At 39.5% G+C, this 10,198-nt stretch overlaps 1 protein-coding gene across 1 annotated transcript; it reads right to left on the bottom strand.

Annotated features, from left to right (window-relative positions):
• Positions 1–2,713: 2,713 nt before the first annotated feature.
• Positions 2,714–9,816, bottom strand: c13h5orf15 (chromosome 13 C5orf15 homolog). Its single transcript, XM_031308187.2, has 3 exons — positions 9,568–9,816; positions 5,658–6,472; positions 2,714–4,598 (listed from the first exon to the last, which is right to left on the bottom strand). The coding sequence occupies exons 1-3, from the start codon at positions 9,686–9,688 to the stop codon at positions 4,464–4,466; spliced, it is 1,071 nt and encodes a 356-aa protein (XP_031164047.1). The 5' UTR covers positions 9,689–9,816; the 3' UTR covers positions 2,714–4,463.
• Positions 9,817–10,198: the final 382 nt, after the last annotated feature.

The raw sequence follows: 10,198 nt of genomic DNA, 5'->3' as shown, positions 1-10,198 counted from the left end.
ATTATCAGGCTCTAAAGAGAGTTTTACTCTTAATATTTTTTCAGGAACCTCGACAAAAGGATGTTGATCTCTTGAGAATTTCCTTATGAAAGTTAGAAAACCCTTTTCAAATGCTACTTGATAACCATTGTCAAGACTTTCACCCTCCAGTGATCAAAAGTAGTTGTGAGTTTTTCCGGCTGGTAGGTTTCATTTGCTGCTGTCTCTCAGATAGATTCGCCTGACATAACTTTGAACAAATATCCACAAAGCCTGGTTATCTTATCTGTTGATGACACGCACGCGGCAGCCATCACTTCCTGCTTTTTCATCTACGGGTTTTTTACATTTTAGGCACCTGGCAGATGCTTTTATGCAGCTCAGCTTGCGACGAATAAGCAGGTATAGGAGTTCAGTGTCTTGGAAAGGATGTTTTTATATGACACAAAGGGGTTGAACCTGTCACACACCTTTCTCCCCAACCTACAGAAACAGAGGGGCCATTTTAAAAAGGTTTATATGTACATGCACTAATTGTGTGCAAATCTCAGTTTAATCATTATACCAAATTAAAGGTGCTCTAAGCGATGTTGGGTGACGTCACTTCTTGTTGACGTTCGAAGTATTGTCAAACAAAACGGAGGCTAGCTCGCCCCTCCCTCCTCCTCCTCCTCATCCCGTCCCCTCCTCTCCCTTCCGCGCTAACCCCCCAACCCCCAACCCCCACCCCCAAATCCTTCTTGTCGGTTATTGGCTGGAACACTGTTTATGTTTCGTGGTGCAGGTTGGTGCCGTTTGTTTTTGTTGCCGTTTGTGGAGCCTGGGCTGTCTACAGAGACCGCGTTTTTTTTTACAGTATGTTCAGGGGACAGGCAGCTAGCGGATAGTGAGGAGATGGTTTGCTGTACTGTATGTGACAAAAAATGTTGTAACCTAAAAAACGCGTGACATCGCTTAGAGAACCTTTAAGACAGTTTTAGTGATTGTCTGAATATTTTTGTGATTCAACACTCAAACTATGTATTTTTAGTCTAATTAAGCTTCAGTGTAGTTTTCTTATCATTCGTTAAATAATGAGGATTGAAGTTCTATTTTCATTCAATATTACTACAGAAAATCTCGCTCAGTAGGAATCATACCATGTTTCCTTGTGAAACATCTTCCTTGCTTTAGTCACTTTTGAATAGCTCATTTCAAAATAAGATTATCCCCCCCTTTGAAAAATTGTATTTTGACCAAATGACTGCTAGCTGGGAGATCAAAATGTTTGTGGAATACATTTTTAGCTATGCATTACGAAGACTCTGTAACAAAATAGTTAACTTTAAAGTAAGAAACTTTTTCAGAGTGTATACACATTAACTTGTTGGATTAATTACTTTATGTCGGGCTGCAGTTTAAAGTACATGTAAAAGATTTAAGAGGGATTTTTGTGTAGGTTTGTCATCCCACAGCCTGCGGCAGCCATTAATGAAAAGACTAGTCAAAGATACACATGTCCAACTTGGTCTGTCTTTCTTTCTTTCTGCTGTTTACCAGCTTTAAAAGACAGACATGCCACGATAAACTTGTTATAGTTTTAGCTGTCCTGAAAATCCATCTCAGTTGTGCTGTGTTACATTAAAGATTCACGCACAGCTTTTCTTCCTTTGGTGTTACTCAGAGATTCTGGGTAATCGTGGCACATAATGGTTCCCAGCACACATTATTACAAAAAGTATAAAAGTGTTGAATATTTTTCAGCTCAAATTACCCTTTATTATGCTGACACAATGTGTGTCACACAAAGAGTAAAGCAGTCGAAAACCAATTGCATTTTCTCGGCCAACATTTGGATGTGGAGTCAGTAACACACGCTTGCTTTCTTGTATCTTACACAGAATGTGGTACCACTCTGCCGTCATTCAATTTGTTAAAGGACACAGCAGAAGATCACGGAAACACACAGGTTTGTCTGATCAGATATTTGTGTGTGCATACTGCCTCCTTGTGGTAGAGTTACGTATTATTCTTTTTAGCAGACCTGATACTGGAGTCTGCTGTAGGCCTTTTTCACTGAAGATATTTAGACGAGTCACAGTAGGAAAAGCACAGGTGTAAATAATGAAATTAATGAGGGCTGAATTCCTTTTAGCTGCTTTCTGATTTCAGGGTCCTGGTGCTGTGCATGCTGACTCACTGTCCCTCTCACGGAGCCACCGTATGTTATTAGTAACACCTGTTTTTGCCTGCTGTGAAAGGTATTTTGGATGTCAGTTCATCTCAACTACATACAGCTAATGACAGCAACAAATAAAAAACTACAACTTGTCACACTGCAGCAGTTTTTATCTTATTTCATCATTAAACACCACATCTAATGTAGATAAAATGCTCTTTTGCAGATGAAGTACACCTCAACTGTTGCTAAATGATAGATTTGTATGTTCTAAAATCTACACCCTTTCGATTTTTAGCCTATAAATATATACGTATAATAGCTTTTAACCAGAAAATTTCAGCTTGTTCTGTGACTGTTGTAGTGAGTCTATTATGATCAAAGTGCCCGTCTAGTTGGCGATGCCAAGTTAAGCTGGGCATTTACTCCCAAAAAGAGCTAGATAACAGAATGCTCTGATGTCAATATTCTCTTAATCAGACTCAAAATAAAATCTGTCAGAAGAGTATCTTAGATTAATCACTTGAGCAGGTCAAACGTGAAAGCATCAATCACAAAAATGAAAGTGACAGGTAGGACTTCGTACACAATTTGTGCTTTATTGACAGAAAAAGAGATTATACAGTTTCTACTGTTGATTGCAAGAGCAGTGTTAATCATCACCTTTACGCAGGACACCTCCCCTCATATTCTAGCTAATATGACTGAACGGCACAGTGCAAATCGCGTTATCAATCTAACCACTGTGTAGCTTTATATACGGGCAGGACAGCTGAAAACAACTGGCAGAAGGCGACAAGAGATTGATAAACAATATGTGGATTTATGTGGAAGTTATGGCATTTTAATTGAAGGCATGAGACGGCAACAGACAAAAAAACATGCGACTGTGAGGAATAAGAAATAGAGTCATGAGTGACAAACTACAATGTGGTGTTTTCTTGTTTTTTTGCTCACACTGTCCACGGTTTGTACTCTGGTAATGAATGATATAAAAGTTACCATCAGGCCACACACAGCAGACAAAATTTCTGATGAACAGAGATACCAGTCCACCAAACTGTACTCTGACAGGAGGCAACTAAAAATTAAAAGTTCTGCGTGAGTCATATTTTGCCACAATGAAGACCATAAATGAGTGATAAGAGACTTCACCGAAGCCATAAAACAAAGAGGGCCAGCCCCGGAGATTTTCTGCATAGCAAAATCTGGGCAATAGAACAGGTACCGTAGACAAGTAAAATGACAAACAAGGAAAAAGTCTTCTCCCATACATTACATTAGTACATTCTAACCTGAACAATATTCAGTATCTGTCTTCATTTAAATGGCTTAAACACGTGGACAGACCCCTCACCTGAAGAGTAGTCCCCCATCTTTGACTTAATGTGCAGCTTAATTTAATTAATAAAATGTAATAGGGATTTTACATCCCTTATATGATGTCAAATCTAAATGAACAGTATATTAGACATTTTTTGCAAAGGTGTGACAGGAAACATTGGTGATGGTTAAACAGTTGAAAATAAATTTTAACTACATTTGAAATTTCGGTGAAAATGTGATATCTGTCTTTGCTAGATAAAGAAAATGAGATCAAATTAATTTTATATCAAACACTAAGGAATACTTTGACTTTGTAAATTTAAATCAATTTTCCCAATGTATCAGTTTTTTTAGTTTACACTACTTTCTTATAGCAAGATCTATGGCAAATAGAGCATTTCAACATGAGCGGTGGCCAGTTGTTTTGAATGACTGCATTTATGTATCAGCTTCTCCTAGATTGCTGCTTTGTTTGCATACATACACCTTTACAATACAAAAGTATGCATGACACAACAAGCACAGCAAATGCTTTGTGTGTCAATTCATATATTGGCTGAGAGATATAACTGCTGAGAGAGAAATCTATTAATAATCTTGGGGTAAATAATCTGTTATAATTAAGCATTATATTATGACCTAAATTCAGGGGAAACTGGTGTAGAGGGACCATAAGGCTGAAACACTCCCAAAAAAGACAAATATAAGATCCTAATAAACCAAAATATTAAATCCCAATAAGTCATTAATTGTGTGGAAAAAAAGACAAATAACATAGCAAATAAGAATAACATATACAATTCTCTCTATGCAGACAACAGAAACGTCCTGAATAAACAGAATTCAATCCCAAAGACATAATGTTCTCCAGTTGGCCTGTAAAGCAAGAGAAAGCATCAATCAGGCTCCATGACAAAGCACAGCATCTCAACAATGTGGCCAGGCAGGAAGGCCAACTGGCTCTGTGCAGGTCTGGACATATTGTTCTTCTGAACGTGGATCAGAAAATGTAGTCTCGGGTCATCTTGAGGGATGGCATGGCCTCGTTGACATTTTGGTCCAGGCGGTGATACTCCACGGTGTTGCGGGAACACAGACTGTCCTTCCAGCGCCGACTCTGAGCCAGAAGGAAGATCTAAAAAGAAGAAGAAGAGAAAGAAACGTAATACAATAAGCAGATAGAAATCCAATTAATCTAATAGATGTATAAGTGCTAATCAAGTAAAATGATTTCTTGGTTGACAGGCTAGAAGAAAAGATTAAAGACTACATCATTGGAATCCTTATTCAGCTGTAAAACCCAAATTAACATGGAGCCAGCAGAATACCTTTCTCTGCTGATTTGACAGGGAGAACTTGCTCCTCTAGAAATGCTATTGTGCTACATACGATCATGATGAATGAAATACAGCGCTTGGTTTTTATCACATCTGTTTTTGTTACATTGTAAAGCACTGCTTTTATTTTTGTGAGGTTGTGCAGTTGAGGAAACTGAAAATCCTCATTGTTTCACTCCCGAGTTTAATAAAATAATGTTACAATAAATCGGAAAACTGCTGGAGCTGCTACCCCCGCGACCCGTTACCGGATAAGCGGAAGAAGATGGATGGATAAATGGAAAAATAAGGCAAATACTTTAGGCATTGAAAGTGTAATTCAAGACACAAGAAGACACTACAGTATCTGATCAAGCTACACTGTTGGTGAATTTGAACCCTAATCAAAGTACAGCAGTATTTTATGGGAGCGTGTGATTGTTATTTTTTTTTTTTAAACTATAAACCTACTGATTATTTTTCCAATTAATCAACTGTTTAGTCTATAATATGCCAATGTGAAAAATGCCCAGTGCAAGGTCCCGAGCCAAAGGTGAAATCTTAGGCTATGGATATCAAAATGCTTAATTTGTCTAAACAATTGTCTAAAGCAATTTAACTCACACAATACATAACAATGTATAACTAAGAAAGCATGCAAAACCTCAGATTTGAAAAGCTCTTATGTAAATTATTGGTGATTAATTTTGTCTATCAATAATTAATAGTTTTAACAACACGTTACAATGTAAACTTTGCATTTTACAGAAGCTAAATGCTGAGGTAATACCAGCCCTGTGCAAACAAGACCTATGTTACATCATCATCTCGGGCATCTACATCCTGAGCAGTTGCCCGGCTGTCATGCCAACACTCACCTTCCTCTTGTTGTGATAGGTGATGTAAACGATTGCCACCAGGAAAGCCAGAATGACCAGATGAAAGAAGAAGTGGGAGTCCTCATCCTCTGTGTTGTAGCTGTCTGCTCCCTTGTAACGGGGCACCTCCATCCCGTCTGACAGTCTCACAGTCTGGTCTTTGACATCGGTTTCATATGGGGCGTCAATGTTGTCATCATCTTCGCTGTTCCCGTAGGCAGCGTCATCGTCGCCTTCATTTTGGTAAACATCCAGATCAATCAGAGGCGCCGGCGCTTTGTCAGTGGTCTTCAGCAGGTCTGCATCGGTGTCCTGCAGTGTGAACGGGTCCAGAGTGTTGCCGGGTTTGGCGTCGGAGACTGCTGTGTCTACCTCTTCCGTGACAGGTTTGGATGGTTCAGGGGCTTTGGCGGAGGTGCTGGGAACTTCTGGACTAGAAGCTGGGGTGGGTTCGGAATCCGCAGGTCCACCAGTCGCATTATTTTGGTCTGGTTTCTTTCCAGCCGCATCAGTTCTTGTATCCCCATTGCTGACAGCTCCTTCCTGCTGTGTATTATCAGAGCTATCAAAGATGGTGACCGGATTTGTTTCCTCAGGCATTTTTGGTTGAATGGCTGTTGTGTGGTTGTTTTTAGGAGCATCTTCCTCTGTTGTTGCAAAGACATTGCCAGCAGGTGTCGTAGGATCCTTGGAATCTGTTAAAGTCGCTGGAACCTGTTGAGATGGCGAAGGCTCTGCGTCACCTAGGTTCTTGTCCGCAATGGTCAAATTAAGATTTTGAGATGCGTTTCCCCCATCTTTCTCTTGGCTTGGTGCTGTCAGGTTAGAGGAAATAACAATGCAAGTCGATAAACATTAGGTTACAAAAATAAGGTTTATGAATAACTCCTTAAAACACTTTGATATATCCACTTGAAAGGTCTGCCTAGTAGGCTTAACAGAATATGCATTTTAAAACAAGGAGGGGTTCTTTATTTACTGGCCACTTTGTAAGCCTAACCCGCTAATAATGCTAATTCAATCTGAGCTTTCAGTTTCAACTCATTTCAATAACAACACTTTCATCTAAATTGTGAATACTGACGCCTCAATCACACGGAGTCAATTTAGGAAATAAAAGAAATTATTCAAATTATCAAATTATTTCATTTACAACTAAAAGGAGTTTGTTGCTACAGCCCATGTGATCAACCAGCAGCTATGGCTGTGGAAATAAAATTGCCCTCCTACTCAGAGGCTGTCATCTAAAAGTAGCAAGGCAGTTAACCATTTAGGATATTTGTACTCAACATCTGGTTGTTTTTTTTGTTGCGTTTGTGCAAACTTGCCCTAATCCCATGACTGCTGCTGACAATAGCCCCTTTCACACAGCCTGTTCAAGGCGGGAATGTTGCGCCTTTAAGTTGCCTCGCCGTCTGTGTGAAAGTTACAAAGACGGAATGGGGGACAGAGTTGTTGCGCCTTTAAGCCAGCAGCGGAGGAAGTCACAGAGCCATAACACAGCCGAAACGATGTCTGCGTGAAAGGGACAACCGGCATATTGGGAATACATGCAATACGATGCACGAGTCGACTAACAAGCAGGTCAAAAACTGACAAAGCAGCCTTCCTAGTAGCCAAAGTTATTAAAAACTTACAGAAACACCTGCACACACACACTGTCCTTTCCACTGACAATATTGTGCTCCTATAATGCATAAAGTTGGTGGTTTGTGGGTCGTGTCGGGTTTGCGTGGTTGATTAACTGTGCGGCTCACACACACACTTGACGCCGACGCTGTTGTTTTACACGTCATGCCTCTTTTGCTCCAGGAATGCCGGCATGCTATGTGAAATCCCACACTGCGGGCGGCATTATGTCACCTCTGCATGGTTCTGTGTGAATCAACAAAGCCGGCATAACTGTTGGCCTTTATTGCAGAATCTGTGTGAAACGAGCTAAAGAGAAATTGTGTACGTCAATGTAAACCAGGTTTAACTTTATAACAGTATAACAGACATAGCATTTTAGTTTCATAATAAAAAAGTAGGTACTTTCATTTTAAGAAACTCGACAGTTACATCAGCCTCTGACTGTGTCTTTAAATTAGAGCCCAACTCAGTCTCGTGCATCTGGCTAGTCTTCCTGAATCAATGACACCATTTGATTTAACCAACAAGTGTCAACATTATTTCATCCTGTGGGACTAGGAGGCGTTGCTTAGGAAGGGACGGGAGGAGAACACTAGGGACTTGGAGACGTCTTACCCCGTGCTTCAAGAGAAGAAAGGGACTATTCATGCACATGGGCCATGGCCAGCATTAATAATCACTGAACAGGAGATCTTTGTATAGGCTTTGCTCCATAAAACAGCATGTAGGAAAGTCAGCCTTAAAGACTGAGCAGCTGGGTCACTTAATATTTAAGTATGCTTATAATATTTCCTTAAATCATACATCTCATTAACAGGTAACGAGGGAACTTCCTCCACTCTTGCTAAAGTTTTAGTCTTTTGGTTCTTGGGTCAGTTTTAGATTCAGATTAAACCCATATACACGGATGATTGAAAATTAATGAAAAACATGTATGAAGCCACTGGTTTAATGCAAAGCCAAAGGGTCATCCACAGTATAAGGACAGCACATTAATGATATGTTACGATCTGATTTCATGAACCAATACTAAACATTAGAGTTTATGTAACTCCAAATGCTTCAAAAGAGGATGAAATGTGAAGTCCGTGAATGTTGCAACTCGTTACTGATGATGATGTGATATTTGTTGTTACTAATTAACAGACTAGGTCTATGTATTTTTGTTTCAGTGCAACTTTATCACAGTAATACATTACAGAGATGGGCTGTTGGAATGAGTATGGTTAGAATGATGGCGTGGCATAGTCATATTTTTAAAGGAAATAGGCCCGAGACGTGATTTTTCCAAGCCAACACAATGCTGCAACCTGACAGCCGCCCAAGCATGTAGTAAACATGACATACAGTCTTCACTTGAAAGAACAAATCAATACCACTGACCTTATCTCAACAGATTTAAGCAAATAAACCGCACGCAGTAAAATCAGTCAATTTGTGTAAGACAGAGCCTTCCAATGAGCCTTTACTGTTGTCCCAGTTCCTTGATGGTAAACTTCAAAAGATATTCTTTAATAAGCTGTTGCGTTACTGGACTGACAGGGGTTATTTAACAGCTCAGATATATGACAAGGACATCTGGACCAAGTCACTTTATCTGACCACCACAAATCATTACTGCTAAGGAGTCCCCGCAGGGCATCACAAAGTAGACCCTTTAACTACAATGCAATTTTCACTGGGCAAAACAGACATTTAAGTTAACTGGTCGAACTAAGGCTGTAGCTTGTAAGGTTACCAATATGACTTCCCTTTTCCTGGTTTCGATGGTTACTATGCCCCTCTTGTGTCAGTAGCCTTTATAGAGTTACTATTGCTATTTAACTAAAGCCAAGCCAGGGAACTTTATGCAAATGTTACATTGAATTAAATGTAGAAATAACGTCTCGACGACTTGATGTTAACGTAAGAACGTTGTTACTTTTAATTTACAATCTCGCGACGGATACATTTCAAAACGGTTCACGGGGACGTGACATTTACGTCACGTTATAACTTTACATTTGGGAAATTAATTTGTTGAATTGTACTGTAAAACTTTCATAAGAACTCGATTCAAAAGAGATATTTTAAATCACTTTTGCGGGACATACAGACTGCCTATAATCGTCCCTTCTCACCTGAAACCATGGTTGCTAGCATGACGTACTAGCCAACTAGCTACAGTAACGTCGCAGCAACGCTAGCTACCTGACACTGGCTAGCTAACGTTAGCAGTGCTGTTAGTTGGTTAAAAAATCAGTCATTATCTCAGGTACTTCATAAAAGTATTACATACCTTCCGTTACGTTAGTTACTGGAGCTGACAGGCAGCCGCTGGTTAACAGTTGAAGGGAAATAACCAGAGAAAGAGTACACAGATTTCTTCCGCTTCGTACCATCTTTCTGCACGTCGCCATGTTGATACGTGAGTAACTGAAGAGGCGTGGTTTCGCATGGCCACATATGTGAGAGAGTGAAAATGTGTTCAGAGAGGGGTCATGAAAAGTGGATGCATGAGGTCTGATGTAAGCAATGATTTTGATGATCAATGAAGCCTGCGTGTCGATATATTTGTGGTATGGAACTGGTCAAAGCCTGAAAATACATAGAATTATTTTGATTGCCATTGGATTTGGAAGGGGTAATGATTCATAAAAAAACTTTCAACATCAATCACAGACAGAGCATTATGAAACTTCAACCATGTTTTACAGCTCGGGTCTCTGAGACCCCAAACAGAAATGCATTATTTCCTGTTCTATAACACGTCATCAGTTCAAAATCATGTTTATAAGCAATTTTTTTTATAAACTTCAGTTTTATAAAGTCATAGAATATAAGTCATGAAATAATTTAGATCATGAAACAATAATAAGTATGTTCAACCAGAACATCATAACAATCGATCCATAGAGTCCAGAGTCAAC

This window comes from Sander lucioperca, chromosome 13 (genome assembly GCF_008315115.2).
Source record: "Sander lucioperca isolate FBNREF2018 chromosome 13, SLUC_FBN_1.2, whole genome shotgun sequence".
In the NCBI taxonomy this organism is placed as follows: Eukaryota; Metazoa; Chordata; class Actinopteri; order Perciformes; family Percidae; genus Sander; species Sander lucioperca.
This window is presented reverse-complemented; position numbering and strand designations above follow the sequence as displayed.